Consider the following 17491-nt stretch of genomic DNA (forward strand, 5'->3'; position numbering starts at 1 on the left):
AACAACCTGTCCAACAAGAAGAAATTAGTCCAATAAATCACGCACCTCTTTGCTATGATGTAATCATTAAAAACCATGTTCTAGAAACATTTATTGGGGTTGAAAAAGAGTCATGATCCACTGTTTGGTGAGACAGGCTCAAAAACTATGTTCAGAAAGGCAGTTTCATAGAAAATTCCCAATAGGAATTTACACACGTAGGCATGCGGGGGACTGGAAAGACGACAATCAAATTGTCAATAGTGATTATTTCTGGGCGGAGCGGATTATCGATGATTGGGGGGGGTCTTTTTCCTTTGTGTTTTCCTGGGGTTTCCGAGCTCTCTAAACTGAACCCATCTCTCTCGGGTCATTAACGCACACACGCACACACATATTTTATTTTAAATGCACAGGCGGACTCCTCTGCTCCTCATGTCTCCTATGAACCAAACAAAATGGCCCTTCCTTTGTCCAGTCTGTGATGGTGTTGACGACCACCAGCCTCTCACAAGAGGCCCGGGGACCCCTGTTCGCGCCGTGCCCGCGAAGCAGGCAACACAGATTCGCAGCCTCCGCCAATCAATGAGATGATCTCCGAAGTCACCGGTTTATCCTAATGGGGCTGGAGGTGAGGTCACAGTTAATCTGTTTAGGGAATTTCCACAGACAAGGCACAAAATAAAATCCTGACAAAGGTCGGGGCATGGCAAGAGAGATAAGAGGGGGAGAAGGGGGGCGGATAAAAAGGCCAAGAGTGTGCAGCGCCGCCTGGGTACCTGACGTCTAGTCAATAAGATGCACAGAGCTCGCCCAGGGAAGGGCAGGGCGGCCGTGGCCTGGGCTGTCTGCTCACTCCTGGGTTTTCTGATCAAAAGGCTGCAACATCGTTTCAATAAGGAAAAAAAACATCAGAGAGGAAATGTACATTTACTGAAAACAGGGCTCTGGCCAGCGCGGTGCTAGGCTGGACGCCCACCAGAAGGTGGCAATGAGCACACACTGGGGAGGCAAGAAGATCAGGAGTTCAAATCCCAGCCCTGCCACCTCCTACCTGTGTACTGGTGGCCGGTCCCTTCCTCCTCCCAGTGCTCGGCCTCCTGTCCCTGAGGGCTGAGCCCAAGGGCTGGTGCGGGCATTTGCGCCAAGCCCTCGCAGAACTCCAGGTGGCACAGAGACGCCCGTCCCTGGGGGGCCGTAGTTATTCGTGGGCTCAGTATTACAAGTTCATAAGCATGTTAGGTGCTATGTATTTTATACCAGGAAGAGCGTTACCTGGTAGGGAAAAGACCCCAGCACAACGGGGTGAACATAACAGGTAATCATGAAATGCTCAAATCGACAGATACCCCCAGTGCTTTCACAGGTTACCTGCATGGCCATTGGTATCCCCATTTTAGAGACGAGGAACTTGAATAGGGAAGTTAAGAAACTTGCCTACCATTTGGCTATTATTCGCATTACGACGTTATCGAAGAGGCATGTGAGAATCAGAGAGGTCAAGGAATTTGTTCAAGGCCCCACGGGTGCACAGAGCCCAGGCTGAAGCATCACGGGAGGCCGCCTCTCCCTGGCTCTGGAGCGACAGATACATCCCCTCAAGTCAAAAAACCTGGTTTTAATTCCTGGCTCTGCCTTCCTGTCCATCTTTGTGACAACGGGGCAAGTGACAAACTCTGCAATTTTTTTGCCCAACGAAGCAATAAAAGCGGTACCTCCTTTGAACCTATTGGGCTAGTGTGAGGTTCAAGTGAGTTCATACACAGAAAGTCCTGAGAACGCCGTCCGGATTACTATAAACCCTCAATACAGAAGTTATTACTGGCCACAGAGCAATTCAAGGAAACCCTGGGGGGTGTATAATCTGTGTCGCAACAAGTGAAGCAGGGTCACTAGGCTGATGGAGCCGCAGGGGAGGCGTTCCTGCAGATGGGGTAGCTGCAGGTGGGCGGGGCGATCCACTGGGGCTGGCTTCACGGGGGCCGTGTGTGTGGACAGGTGCAGGGACACAGAGCTGCCTTTCAGAGGAGGGCGTGCTGCCCGATGGCACTCGGGGAACAGCCAGAGAAAAGGACTGTCTGCAGACAGAAGGGGATCAGATCATGGGCAGCCTGAACATCAGGTTCAGGAGCTCGGCTTCTGCCCTGAAAACTCTCAGCACCAGTGCAAGGCGCTAGGCAGGGCACCACTTGATGAGAGACAAATTTCAAAAGCGTGCCCTGCCTCCAGGATGCTGAATGGACTGGATGAGCAAGATGGGAGACACACAGCCAGCCAGGGGGCCGCTGCACTTCGGTCTCCAATGGCAGAGAATTCGGCCTCCAATGGCAGTGTGGTCTGGGATGTGCTAGGGAGGGATTGGGCCTGGAGGGTCTAAGCTCACCGGAGCTCGTGCAATCCCCAAAAGGGAGACTGTAGAGAGGACAGCAGGTCAAGGTTACTAACTTGGGGAATGTCCATGATTTGTGGGCAAGAGGATGAGGTGCCTTCAGAGGGTCAGACAGGAGCCTTGACTTCCAAGGCAAATAAATGCTTTTCCTAATACTGGGGAAGAGCTGAAAATATAAATTAAAAAAATAAGGATACCAAAAGGAGGCCCAGGTCCTGTTCAGAGAAAGCACGGCAGAGAGGAAGGGATCTGGGGATAAACTGAACATCTTGACTTAAACCCTCAGGACTGGAAGAACTCATGGAGGGAGGAGAGGGTTTAAGAGAGTTTGGGAGAACCTGGGATAGGCCTGGGGCCCCCTGAAGAGAAAGAGGAGGTGGCAGGAGAGATGGAGCAAGGATGAAGGTCCCGCTGGCCTCAGACACACGGCAGGACACCACATCCTCCACGGCCCGCAGGATGGGAACGGCAGAAGGAAGACTTCCCCCAGACTTCCCCCCTTCCCCACCTGCACGGGAGGGTAACTTCTGAAAGCTGGACCACTCTTCTTCTCTTTTCTTAATCAGAAACCTCTTAATGAAGCCTCACATACCATTTCAGATGTGGTTCAAATACATTCCAGGGTTTTTTGTTTTTTTTTTTAAGTACAGATGCCATATTGTCAAGTCACCACTTTCAACCTGCATTAATTGCTTTAATGGGTTCTGGAAAAACAGCTACCTTCTCTCCCTTCTCATCAGGGCCCCAGGGGAGCCCAGCAGGGAAGGATGCTGGGGACCAAGGCCGGAGATGCAGCTGATCTGGGATCCACGCTGTCACACACTGGCCGTGAGCCATGCACCTGCCCCACATTTTTAAGGGAGGTTGGGACATGCAATTCCATCCGATCCCTGGGCTTTATTACCGCTGTAAAACGAAAGAAAATGCCGATGCCAAAACCTGAACAGGAGCAGTTACATTTTTAAGGAAACTCTATGTGGGAATATTGACCACATTTAGTAAATGACTCTGCAATTCAAGCAGCTACATGCATCAAGAAGGCCCTGAGCCCCAGTCTTTTCTTCCAAAGGCACCTTCTTTTCTTTTTTTGGACTAAGCAGGCACAACAGAAGACTTTCAAAGCCAAGTGGATGCAGTCGATAACATTTTTCATTATAATACTGCAGTAAGACCTCCGTGGCCATACTTCTCAAACTTGTGATGTGCGACAGCAACAATAAACTGTTTGTGAGGGCTAGGGGCCAAGTTCAAGGGTGAGGGGGTCTGCCTCACAGAGAGGCCAAGGGAGCTGCTCAAGGTCACGGCCAAGTAACACAGTCAGATGAGCCCAGGTCCATCTCCAAAAGCCATCTCTAACCTCTCTTCCCTGGATTGTCCAACGTATCAGCTGACCTTGCACCTCTGGAGTCCTGCTCCAAAACAGCTCAGGATGGGTCCACCTCTCTGGTCAAGGCTTTCTGTGGATAAATGTCGGGGATGGGGACAGATTCCAAAGGAAGGTGGTGCTTCCTAAACCTCAGTATGATGAAGACTTGCCTAGGGAGCTTGTTAATTCTTGGGCAAGCTACATTTCTGAATCACTACTTCTAGAGTATTTAGAAATACCCTTTTAGATGTCACTTTGCCATGTTCTTCCCTTTAACCTGCAGCTTTAGAATCTGGTGAAGAAGACATTTTGGGACTTGTTTATGGGAGGTTGAAATATTTGCTTTGCATTCAAAGTTGAGAGGATGCTGATATTACGAAAATTCAGGTAGAGAGGAAAAATAACTATAAAACTGGCTGCCAGCTGAAGCAAAACCACAGCCAATTTAGCATAAGGAACACAAATTCTCAAAGGGGAAGGAGGTAAAGGGGCTGGGACCAGAAAAGGAGAAAAAAATAAATTCACTTGTGCATTCTCGATAGAGAATAAAGCAGCTTTTAAACATACATGTGATTAGCAGGAACTTGGCCTCTACCTGAAATGCTGGGGCTTCTTAAAACCTGAACAGTGCTGGGTTTTGTTTCTGGTTTTTTTTTTTTTTTTTTTTTTAAACAAAAAGCCAGAAGATATATCTCACCCAAAATTGGTTCATTGATTGCTTCAGAATGCACAAATGATTCTATTTTGGAATCACAGACACAGGCTGCAGAAATAACCCACTTCTGGGAATGTGGTTTTAAAATTAAGAGCAAAGCAACAAATGAACTAACCAAAGAGGTCTCGTAGGGTGGGCTGGGCTGCAGAGGGTGGGAAAAGCTCCTGCCCACCCAGGCACAGACGTTTGTTTTTTTTTTAAAGGTCTTTCACTAAAAAGTAGTAGTATAGGGTTTCCTATTTACCAAATATTTTTGTACCTATTAAGTCATACGATTCCATACCCATCCCGGAAAGGCAAGTAGGATATGGCTACGCCCATTTCACAGCTCCAAAGACTGAGGCATCCAGAGATGTCACGTGATCTGCTCACAGCCACACCGTCAGCTTCTTGGTAAAGCATACATTAGAGCCTAGGGCATTCCTCGACGTTTTTCTCCAAGCACCCACTGCCTTGCAACACACAGATTTTCTTCGGATATCCCACTCAGGAACCAAGGGATCCTGAACTCACCAGCATTGCATTGGATGCGAGATCATTCTATTCATTCAGCAAATATTCATTTACTAAAGTACCTACTGTGTTCCAGGCGCTGGGGTAGGTGAGGGAGCGACAGAGACCAAATCTTGGTTTTTGTGGAGCTTATTTGTAGTGGGGCAGGCACATGATCAACAAACACGGTGAAATGTCCTTCTCATAGTGACCGGTGTGCTGAAGGAAATTCCAGCAGGATGAGGGGATGGCGTGGGCGCCTGCTTTGGAGAGAGGGTGGCAGGGATGTGGAGGCACGTGGACGTTACAGTGCTTAAAACCGTTGGTGACCCGTGGCCCTGGGTGGGTCCATGCCCCCCCAGCCCCAGGGCTCCCCGAGGGCAGGGGCCATTGACCATCCATCTCTGAATTCCAAGGACCAGCCACAGGCCTGGGGGCGCTAAGTGCCCCTCAGAGCTTGCATGGATAAAGGGCTCCCACGGGGACAGGTGGGGCTCAAACACGCCACCTGCCCTTGAAGCATGGGCATCAGAATCCCCACTTAATAAAATGAAGTCTGTGGATGGTTCCTCAAAGGCTCCCAAACGTCAGGCACAAAGTACGCCGGCTGCTTGCCTTCCAGCAGGGGGCCTGGCCGTGTCTTCCAGGAGGCTGGCTGCGTAACGACTAGGGCTGGCTTCCAGGCAGGAAGGTAGGGCAGAAGGGCCACCTCGTTTCTAATCCCCATGGTGACCCTGGACTGGTCAATTTCTCCTCCTGGAGCCTGACCTGCCTGGCCTCCCTGCCTCCCCTGGGAAGGAGAAAGCACCTGGCACAGAGGAGGGGCTCACTCACTGACACCAGCCTCCTCTCTTCCCGGCGGCATTCCAGTAAAGCGAAGTTCAAACACAAGTGCACCGGCCCCATGGTGCTGCCTCCTGCAGAGGACGCCAGGAGTGCACAGGAAACAAATGGTCTGATTCCTGTTTGCGGCACCCTTTGCCACCTGCCATGTGCTATAAAAGTCAAATGAAATGTTTGCAGCACAGGAATCTTTAAAAAGCAGCCCCCCACCCTGGGGCACAACTAGAAGCCTGTGTGAGCTCCCTGTTAACGTCAGATTCTTGCTTGGGGGTTTAAAAAAAAAAAAAAAGGAAGAAAAAGAATAGGTTTTGAAAGATTTGTATTTCAACCGCCAACCACCTCCAGCCGTTAAATGTCATTCCTTCTAATCAAATTCTCTGGTCCTTGCTGGGCACTAGTTTGGGGTCCCTGAGCAGTGCAGACCAAACGCTGCTCTTCCAGGTCATAAAAGAACCTTGCTGGAAAGCCAGTTGGAGCCTAATCCCCCACGGATGCCTGCTTCAGTGCAAAGCCTTCTGCAGGGCAGAGGGGGATGGGGGTGGGGGGTGGATTATGACTCGGAGGAGATGCACATGTGCTGGGCGCATGAGCAGACAGGCGTGTGAGGGGCGGCGCGCACTTGACAGGTGCGTAAAGGCTGTGTGCAGTGTGGCAGAGGTGGAAAGCAACAACACACCCAAAATCCAATTAGTCGGGGGTTACAGGATCATACTTATCTTTGCAGCCCCATCCAGATGATGAATCTATGGCAGGTAATAAACAACGCCAGGTTTGTGGCAAGAGGAAGGTGACAGCAAACCAAGAAGCTAGCGCTGGGGTAATTCTCTTATCTCTTTTGTGTCCAGCTGAAAGCCAAGAGGCAGAAATCTTCTAATAATAATATCATTCCCCCCCCCCCCAAAAAAAATAAGGGCATTCTCTTCCAGCCTACAAAATGCTTCCTTCATTTGAAGAGGAAATAACCAGTTGCAAGAAGATTTTTGTCCCACCCCGGGCACTGTAATTGTCTAAAACCTTGAGTATCAGCTTGGGCCACATAAGTAAATAAGATTAAATTAAAGAAATGGACCCTCTCAATGCACTGCATCAGACTCTGGATCCAGCAAGCAAACATCTATTCAATAAAGAGTTTATTAATAGTGAGCTTTCAACATGTCATTGCTGGCAAGACCCGCAGGACCCAAGAAAGAGGACGGGGCCAGAAGAAAGTGTGTGCGTCCCCACGAACACATTACCCACGGTTTCCAAATTGGAAAACAGTAATCACACCAATGGGAGAAGCTGCATTTCAGATACAAAGGTGGAAGTGGGAATAATTTATAATGGCTTCAGCTAACCATGTACAATGGGAAAATGACAAATGTGTCGTTTAGAATGTGCTGGACTAAACACAATGATTTATGTTAATATGGACAGATTCTTTGAGGGTTATTATGCAGAGAAAGGGAGGGTGTGATGACTCTAATTAAATGAAAGGGCCGGCCGCTGTCTGTATCTTCTGGAATGTTTCAAATTCTAATATGCCCCTTGGAGGTACCCCGGGGTGGGGGGATGCTGAGATGGTAATGAAGCCACTTCATTTTTATCGAGAAGAAACACAAACATCCACACACACATCCCGGCAGCACCCGGCTACCCCGCATCCCGCTACCCGCAGAATTAGGGACTCGGAGGGCAAGCCGGTAAGTGAACGTGGTTTTGAGAGCTCCCAGGGCAGTGCTGTACACGCCACAACCCCATGGTCATCTTCTCATTTACTCTGGAACAACACCGGGGTTGGTGTTCTTGGGTCGAGGGAGAGCAGGCAAGTTCTCATCAGCACAGTGTGTAACCCGTCAATTTCCTGAATTAGTAGGAGGCTACACAAGAGTGCCAAGATTCTCATCTCCCAATCCGTAGCCAACTTTCTTAACTCTGCCTTAAATGAAATCAATTCCAAAAGAACAAGAAAACACCGGATTAGACATTCTAAACGCCTTCTGTGTAGCACATACTGGGCAAATCGCAGATTGTCTGAGCCCGGAAGGGACCCTGGGCAGCCACTGGCCCATCCACCCTAGGACACAGAGAGGGTCAGTGACTGGCCCATGGTCACAAAGCAAGCATGTGGCAGAGCCCAGTGCAGCATCCCTGGTCTGTGGGCCCCTTGGCTAATTTACCAACGCTTTTTGGCTGAAAACCTCTGAAAGGTCTACTTTTTTATTATTATTAGTTTGGCTCCTGTTCATTCAAGATAGATTTTTCAAAAATCAAACATTTCAACATAATTGCAAATAGTAAATGGCTTGCCTTATCTGGACCTGTCACTGATGATTTAGCAATTAGGCTTCAAGAGAGGAATGGGAGCCCCCTGGAGAGAGGAACAGAATCCTTGCTGAAACACTCTGAGCAACAATGGATACTTGATTTGTGAGAGAGAGAAGTGGAAAAAACTTTGTATGTTCAATCTCTCCTCTGTTCCCTGGGAGGAGGTGACCCTCACTGATTCATGAACTCTTAAGTAACTTGATTCCTAAAATTTAATCTTCTTTTTATTATACACACACACCACACACACAACACACACACAATATCTCTCCTTCAGGATGCTCAGAGGATCTTTTCCCCCTCTTTCTACCTGCAGGAGAAAAATAAAGGTTTTAAGATTGAAAACACATCTCAAGAGCCAAAACACAGAAACAACCTAAGCGTATATTGACAGATGAACAGAAAAAAGTATACACACACACACACACACACACACAGAGGAATATTATTCGGCCACAAAAAAAAAGAAGGCAATTCTGCCCTTTGTGACAACATGGATCAACCTGGAGGACATTATACTAAGTGAAATAAGCCAGACCCATAAAAACAAATGTTGGATGATCTCACTTATATGTGGAATCTAAAATAGTCTAATTCACAGAAGCAAAGAGCTGAACAGCGGTTGCCAGAGGCGGGGGGGGGGGGGGGGGGGGAAGGAAATGGAAAAGTATTGGTCAAAGGGTACAGACTTCCAGTTATAAAATGAGTAATTGATAATTCTATATTGTATGCTTGAAATTTGCTAAAAGAGTACATCCTAAATGTTCTTACCACAAAAATAAAATAACTCTGTGAGGTGATGGATAATTAACTTGATTGTGGTAATCCTCTTACCATGTATCACAAATCATCACATTGTACACCTTAATTATATACAATTTTCATTTGCCAGTTCTACTTCCAGAAAGCTGGGGGAGGAAATAACAAATGAATAAATGAACAAATAAAATAACATTGAAGGAGAAATAAAACAGGTCTTGTACTAAATGCAGTGTGGTATATGGTACAGAAAATGCAGAAAAACTGGTGATATTTGACTAAAGCCTGAAGTTCAGTTAAAAGGAATGTACCTACACCATAAAAATCCCTGACCCGGTGCCCTCCGGCACTGAAGCTCATAAAGAGGGGCTGAAAGTGGAGAAAAATCCTGGTTTAGGGCAGTTTGTAACTAGTGGAGAAGCTGGGGCCTCTTTTGGCTCTCGGTTCAGGGACTTAATGCCCTTAATTTTGTGGAGATGTGTCAATAGACCCCAGGGGTTCTTCTAAAGTGTCCTGAAACCGCCTGCCCATCCTGCAACCACAGAGCCAGGTTCCGCCTCCTCCGTTTTAAATTCCACCCACACGGAAAGTCTGGTCCCCTTTCCCCCTGGAGTTAAGGTGACACAAAGCCGTATTCATTTTGCCTGTTGCTTCTGAAGGTTCCAAAGGGGTGTGTTCCGGGCAGGTTGTGTCTGGTGTTGGCCAGAAGAGGGGCACCCCGAGGCAGGAGCTCATTTGGCCTTGGCCGACCCCTCCATAGGGAAAGTGACAGTCAGGGACCCGGGCAGCTGCTCAGCTCACAGGGCTCCCACACACATCCGAAGGCAGTTCTGCTCCTTTGGGTGCTCAAAAACCATACCACGGAGAGTTTAGGTTTTACTAGACGAGCTAAGGCCCACCCCAAGTCACAGAGTAACGGGACTGAGGTGTAAGTCAGGAAGGGTGCAGCCACGACATGCAGAGCGACTCCCATGAAATACAGGAGGGCTGAGCCGAAGCTCAGAGCCAGGCAGCTCCAGCCTCTGGACATGCCTGACACTGGGATGCAGACCGACAGGAGGGCCTGTGCTTTTAATGTCCAGGTTACCGGAGGCCTTTCCAAAGTCTGTCACCTTGTGATGACAGAATTACACAAGTCTTTTAAAATTGCCACTAAAATTGAATCCACAATTATAATCGACCATTTGGATCAAGTATCTTTTCAGTATAAATTTATCATCTGGGAACTCCAGACCTTTTAGGGCCAAAGGCTAATGGGCTATTTCTTTATAAATATATGGAATGTCAGAGAAGGGGGAAAGACTGATGTGGGGGGAGGAGACAGAGAGGAGGGCAGGTGCATGGAAATCCAGAACCATTGTCTGCTACACCCCTCCCCCCAACAATATAAACCCATCGGGCTTTTCCCAGAAACAGCAGAGAAGTGTCTGAAATCCTCAAGGGGCAGGGGGCAGAAGAGTTGGCAACCAAACAAGGAAAGCGAGAGTCAGGGAGGAGATGGTTGTGCCCTAAGTGAACAGTCAGGAAATGGGCTCAATACACACCTGACCACGGGTCACTGAAGAGGACACGGAAGTAGCCCAGCAGGCCCTTAACCAGTGTTCCAATCACCTGCACTGGGGAGGACCCAAGGCAGGGACAAAAGGTGTGGTGGTGAGAAGCTGGGTCACAGGGCACCCTAAACCTCTAGGAAGCATTCCCCTGCCCCACCCCGCCCACAAGCTGAGTAGATCACTGTTTTTTCCTCAAACTTCTCCACTTCCTGTTCAAAGGTGGGCAAAGGTGGTGTGTGCATGTGCGTGTGCGTGTGTGTGTGTGTGTAAACACCTTCAAGGGAGTCTCAAATCCACATGTATACCAAACACTATCCATCTCAAACTCCAACTGGTTTTCAACAGCCCTAGGTGTGAGATTAGCAAACACGAAACTGCTTTAAACAGCTTGATTAAATCCCTAGGAGATTGTTGTCATGAGGTTATTTTTCTCAATTAACAGACACAAAAAGTGCAGCTACTCTCAAGGGGGTGGAGGATTTATTTCTGACATTCAGGCAGGGGCCTCCTTTCCAACAAGGTTAGGGACACTTAGCAGGTCCAGTTGCCCCATTTTCCTAGTGGAGATCCAGAGGTTTGGAGAGGAAAAGCGTCTGGTCCCAGGATACACAGCCCGGTAAACAGCAGAGTCAGGTTAGAGCTTTGTGGATCACCAGAATAGCCTCCTTGGGCCACAGTGGTGCTAACAAAACTTTCTTTCAGGGGCAAAACCCGACTGAACAATGAGAATAGCAACAGCAGGAGCGAGACCACCCACTGATTACTAACCATATGCCAAGAGGGGACCTTTCCTTTTCTTTTTTTAATGCTCATAAGAATCCCTATGCCTTTTCACACTTTGTAGTCATACATTTGCCGTTGTATTTTATGTCTGTCTCCCACACGCTGCTAGCCTTTACGCAGGGTGCAAGTCTGTTTTGCCCACCACCTTATCCGCAGTGCCTGGCATCTATTTGCTAAAACAAAACTAGATGTTCCTGTTTTAAAGAAACATTTTTTTAAGAAAAATGGAGCCCAGAAAGATCAGGTAAATTTGCCTTAAGGACGCACACCGGCAGAGCTCCTGTCACTCTGTCCTGTCCCCAAACCACATCCTTACCTTGACAGCCTCAGCGTGGGTCACCCGGGCCAGGGATTTGTCGTTGACACGCAGAATCTGGTCCCCGACTCGCAGCCCTTCCTTCTCGGCCAGAGAGCCTGGCTCCACCAGCGACACATAGATGCCCACGCCATGCTCCGAGCCCCCGCGGATGCTGAAGCCCAAGCCCTCGTGGGCCTTGGCGCGCCGCAGGCTCACCAGGCGCACCTCCCCGGGCCCCGCGCCGTCGGGGCCGCCCCAGGCGGGCTGCCGGTAGGGGGTGGTGGCGGGCAGGTAGAGGCCCTCGGCCGTGTACTGGTCGAAGAGCAGCTGGTCGGAGCGCGGGATGACCAGGCGCAGCATGGGCAGCAGGCGCCGCTTGACCGGGCTGTCCAGCAGCACGCGCAGGGTGCGCACCAGGTCGAAGACGTTGCGGCGCGCGTGGTAGGCGTTCAGGCAGTGCGTGAACTGCTCCCGCTCCGCCTCGCTCAGCAGCGCCGTCAGCGCCTGGTGCAGCTGGCGCACGTTGGCCGACAGCAGCCGCAGCCCAGTGCCCCCGCCGCCGCCCGCCCCGGCCGCCGAGCCCAGCGAGCCGGTGGAGGACGAGCTCACCGACAGGCCGTCCAGCTGCGCGTTCATCTCCCCGCCGAGGCCCGGGGCGCGCGGAGGGGCAGCTGCTGCGCTCGCCGGCACTGGCGCGACAGCCGGAGTCGGGGGGGGGGGGCGCGGAGACCGCGGCCGGAGTCTGGCCTCGGAGCGAGCGGGTGGGCGCGGAGAGAGGGGCTGGATCCGGGGAGGCGCGGAGACGGCGGCCGGAGTCTGGGGTTGGGGGGGGGGGGGGGGGAAAAAGGGGGGAGACTCCGGGGGGGGGGGGGGTGGATCGTGGAGACCGCCGCCGGAGTCCCGGGCGCGGGAAGACGGAGGGGTCGCGATCCTGGAGTCCGAGGGGCGCAGAGACGGCGGCTGGAGTCGGGAGGACACGGAGACGGCGGCCGGAGTCCGGGCAAAGCGGAGACGGCGACAGGGTCCTGGGGGACAAGGAGTTGGCGGCTGGAGCCCGGAGGTCGCGGAGCCTGCGGCTGGAGTCCGGGGGGGAGGGGGGGACGCGGAGAGAGCAGCTACATTCTGGACGGCACAGAGACGGCGGGTGTCCGGAGTGGGGGGCGCAGCAAAGCTGACCGCCCCGTCACACCATGCCCGGGGCTCCCCCAGCCGGGCCGCCTGTTCCTCTCGGGCTGGGGGACCCCAAAGTCATAAGTTGGGGTGGGGGGCGCTCTAGTCCCAGAGCCCCCCGAACCGCAGCCGGTGGAGCCGCGCGGGCGTCCGCGAGGGGCTGCGGGGCATGTCCGGGGATGCAGCAGCCCGGGGCCCGCCGCGCTCCTGCGCCGCCCGAGCGCAGACGGAGCCGCGCCGCCGCGAGCCGGGACTTTGCGAACTGTTGAGCTGCCCGGGGCCGATCTTCCAGCGAGTTCCGACGCCGCCGCCGTCGCCTGCCCAGACTTGGCCCCGCCCCCTGCCCCTCCCCCTCTCTCACCCCCTCCCCCCACGGGCTCTTCAGGAAATGACGTCCCGCCTCGCGCCTGGCGGTTGCCTGGAGACGGGGTGAAACAGTCCAGCCCAGGGGAAGAAAGGGGTGAAAGTGGGGGTTGGGGTGGGAGGAGCTCCGGGGGCACTGCGAGCCCCCCCTCTCCCACTTCTCCAGCCACAAGTTGAGATGAGGTGGGCTCCAAACCTGTGTTCTTTTGGGATCGAAGCCTAAGCCTCAGGACCGCTTTGGAGCAATTAGCCGGCTAGCTAATTCACAATTATGGGGGAAAATAGCCAACTTTTTGCCTCTAAAATACTAAACGCTCCAGGCTCGGTTTTCTACCTTAAAACGTTGCGCTCCCCTCTTGCACGCCCTGACATACGAGTTCAAGTGTTTATGTGGACGATCGCTGGGCACCTACTGTGTCCAAGAGTATAATATACAAGCCTATACTGGTGCCTGCCTACTGGACCACTGCCTGGTAGGCGGGAAAGCCGCTTTCAGAAATTAAAGTGTACACAACCCGCGTACACACATACACAAATGGGTGAGTGTAAAACTGGTGAAATCTGAACAAGGTGGGTGGATTGTATATCAATGTTAATGTACTGGTTGTGATCTTGTAAACAGGGGAAAACATGGGATGTCTCTCTATTATTTCTTACAACTTCATTTGAATCTACAATTATCTCAAAATAAAAATTTTAAAAATTTATATAAGGGATTGGGAAGAAAAGTATTCTGCGCCTTCCCATCCCAAGACGAAATGGGAAGATATTCCAAGGTGTGGCCTAGAGCCCTCCTGTCCCACCCCACTCCCCCAAATGTGATCTAAATTCAAAGGTGACTTTCTAAGGATCACACACACACACACACACACCTTCCAATCAATTGACTCTCCTAAATTGTTCTCCAATAGAAAGCTTTATTTTCCCTAAAAACAGCGCGGAATTGCCAATGAAAACTTATGTCCGCGGGAGAGATCGAATATCACCTAACAGAGTAGTTTGAGCTAGCCCCAGAAAGATGGACCATCCATTTATTTATTCACTTACTTATTTGGTCACTCTTTATTCAGTGTTTTCCAAGCACCTATTCTGTATTGGGTCATGTACTGGGTGTTGGAGACAGTGGTTAAAAAAAATGAAATCGAGGGGCGCCTGGGTGGCTCAGTCGTTAAGCGTCTGCCTTCGGCTCAGGTCATGATCCCAGGGTCCTGGGATCGAGCCCTGCATCGGGCTCCCTGCTTGGCGGGAAGCCTGCTTCTCCCTCTCCACTCCCCCTGCTTGTGTTCCCTCTCTCTCACTCTCTCTCTCTCTGTCAAATAAATAAATAAAATCTTTAAAAAAAAAAAAAAAATGAAATCGAGGGACACCTGGGTGGCTCAGTCGTGTAAGCATCTGCCTTTGGCTCAGGTCACGATCCTGGGATCAAGTCCCGTGTCGGGCTCCTTGCTTGGCGGGAAACCTGCTTTTCCCTCTGCCTGCCGTTCCCCCTGCTTGCACTCTCTCTCTGTCTCTCTGACAAGTAAATAAATAAAATTTTAAAAAACAATGAAATCGCTGGCCTCAAGGAAGTCACTGTTTCGCAGGGGAGAAAGACCACATGAATAAATAAAGTTAAAAACCAGTATGGTAAGTGTTGTGATGGCTGAGAGAGCCCAGGTTTAGAGGAGGGGAATATTTGAAGGATTTTATCAAAGAGGTGACACCTGAACAAGGTCTCCCTAAGGAGAATGGGCTTTCTTTTCTGGGCATTGGGTAATCACAGAAGGATTTTCAGCACTGTTAGGTCAGTGCATGCCCAAAGCTGAGGCTGGGAATCAAAGCTAAATTCCCCCTCACCCCCAATCTTCAGGTGTCTTATTCACTTCCCTAAGACAGATCTAGGTTAAATTAATACCCAATGAACGGGTATTTGACGGAGTGTTTTAAATAACCTGTTAAGCTACCTTTGGACATATCTCTCACGGCCCTAAGTTTAGCAGTTAATGATGTGTATCATTCTTCCCCTTTTAACTGCCATTGAAGCCTTTGATGCAACAAGCCAAAGGTATTTAGATAAAAAAAAAAATCAATCTCCCCTACCCCCCAAGTATATTAATGGCATATCTCAAAATGACACCAAGCAGGGCTTAATTATATGCAGTCCAGGTTTTCTGCAAATGTATTTCATGCTCGGCTTTCACTTAGTTTGTGGTTCTAATTACAATTACCGTGATTGGCTTGATAAATGCACCTAGGAGCTAAGATTCCCCATTCCCAACACTTTATCTCTGTGCAAGGATGCTTGCGAAAAGGTATTTTGCTTCAAGCAGTAGAAACTACATCACACACACGTCTTAGTATAGAAAGAAACACTTTCCTCTGCAAACATCAGAGACCATCTGGGATGCCATGCTATTGTTTAATTTCATAGAGGCCAGTTTCGAGGTGGGGGGGGCAGACAAGTACAAGAGCATGGAAAAAGAACTCGTTGGGGCTTCTTCCATCCATCTTGCATAACCGCCTTAGTATCAGTTTGCACTGAGTACCCTCTGATGAGAGGCAGTGTGTAACTGTGCTGAAACCTCAAGAATCCTATTTCATGTCGGAAGATGTGTTTGTCCTTCAGAAATAAGCTCTTGGAAACCCAAGATGCCTGGGCTCCTGAGGGCTACACTGCCTCAGGCCTTCCAGACCTGGAAGGAAGCCCTGACTCCGGGAGCCGACCTAGCCTTGGTTGCATACTGCCCTCTTCAGAAGAAAAGGATTATTCTCTCATGTATGCTGCAGCTTCCCTTGGCTGACTTCACCAAAGTCACTTTCGGTAGTGCGTTATTGTGCCCCAACTCTGGCGAATCAATGCCCTTCTCCTATGGATGTTTCTGGAACCTTGAAGACACTGGAGCAGTTGAAACACAGAGGGAAGAGTGAATTGTATTCAAGTCCAAAGTGCTTTGTGTCGAACTGGACGTTTGGTTGTTTGTTTATGTTTTTGTTCTAATGAAGAGAGAGCATACTGAGTTGCACTCTGGACATCAGGAAAGAAACCATTATTCCAGTCCAGAACGTCCCTTTACTAGTGGAGTGCCCCATAACAAATGGCTTCCCTTCTCATCTGGAGAGTTTCTAAACCTTTCCTGTGTCCCCAAAAGCCCACGTCCTGTCCAGCAAAACAGCAAGCAGCAGCTTGTGGAATAGCATGAAGGTGTTGGTTCTTTTTTCCTCTTTTTTTATGGCAATCTTAAAAAGCCTTTTTCTGTTGCATAGTCATTTGGAACTCCTCCTCTTTCTTCTTATCCACTGGAATGTATCTGTAGAAGACAATAGAGATTAATTTAATTTAGGATGCCTTTCCTGTGGGACATATAGAAAAATACAGCTAATGTTTATTGAGTGCCAGACATGGTTTTGAACACTCAATCCTCCCAACTATTCTGTAAAGAGGGATACAACCACTACCACCACCATCGTCATCATCACCATCATCATCCTGGTAAAACAGACAGAAAAATCAGGACATAGGGATGTAACTGTCCCCAAGATTGCAGAGGTAGTTAATGGAAGAGTTAGGATTTAAACCCAGGCAGTCTGGCTCCAGAGTTCTTACTCAACCACTATGATGCGCAGCCTCCCAAATGCTTGGTTCAAAGATGCTAAAAGGTCCCAGATGGGAATGGTATGAAGACCACATTTCCTTGAAAGTTGGGCTGAAACGTCAGAGGTTAAACACAAGCCACATACTAATGATTCCCAGTTGGTAAGCTGACATTTGGTGGAGGGGAGAACGTGTGGGGGTGTGTTTAATAAGGAACACCTCATTGAGAGAGATGGGAGTAGAGAGGATTGGGATCCCAGGCTGGACACGGAGGCAGAGGCTCAAAGCAATCTGATGCAAGGTGTCGTAGGGAGTATCTCCCAGCTTTGGAATTATCACATCCACTCCGGGATGTCCCCACAATGTCAAACCCCACAATGTCAGTCGGGATGGTATCAGCAGAGAAAAGGGAAGTGTTTACCTCTATGACTGGTAGACAATGCAGACAATATTGATGGAAGTGCAGGGAGATAAGAGAGAGGCGAGAAAAAGAGAAAGAACAAAACATCAGGAAAAGAGGATACAGGTACAGCCCACCCCCCTATCCAAAAGTAGAGTGTTTTCTGATGAAAACTTTTGGAAGCTGAAATGAAGCAAAGAAAGAATTAACATTCATGGTTATGGAAAAACTTTTGAGTGTCCTCAGACCCCAAAAATAACCTTTCTCAGGCTGTTCTGATACCTTAGGACACATCTTGCTAACGGATGCACAAAGTAAGTCAAGATCCAGCACAGATGCTCACAGACACAGCTCAGAGCTATGGTGGCCTGATGCTGAGTGTGGTTTCTGGGGAAGGAGCTTGGGGGGCCGCTGTCGCTGGTGGGAGGGATTGCACTGCCTTTGTAACAGCTCACTGCAACACAAACCCTGAATGCTATTTTTGCTTTTGCCTTTTTTTCCCC

General features: G+C 49.8%; 1 protein-coding gene across 3 annotated transcripts in view; it reads right to left on the bottom strand.

Moving 5' to 3' along the window:
• Positions 1-12133, bottom strand: part of WHRN (whirlin) — an 89347-nt gene extending 77214 nt beyond the window's left edge. For all 3 annotated transcript variants that reach the window (XM_032418939.1, XM_032418938.1, XM_032418937.1), the window contains exon 1: positions 11503-12133. In XM_032418939.1, the coding sequence (XP_032274830.1) occupies positions 11503-12120 (618 nt within the window). In that variant the 5' untranslated portion in view covers positions 12121-12133. The remainder of the gene's footprint in view (positions 1-11502) is intronic.
• Positions 12134-17491: the final 5358 nt, after the last annotated feature.

Source organism: Phoca vitulina, unplaced genomic scaffold, assembly GCF_004348235.1.
Source record: "Phoca vitulina isolate PV1807 unplaced genomic scaffold, GSC_HSeal_1.0 scaffold21, whole genome shotgun sequence".
Lineage (NCBI taxonomy): Eukaryota > Metazoa > Chordata > Mammalia > Carnivora > Phocidae > Phoca > Phoca vitulina.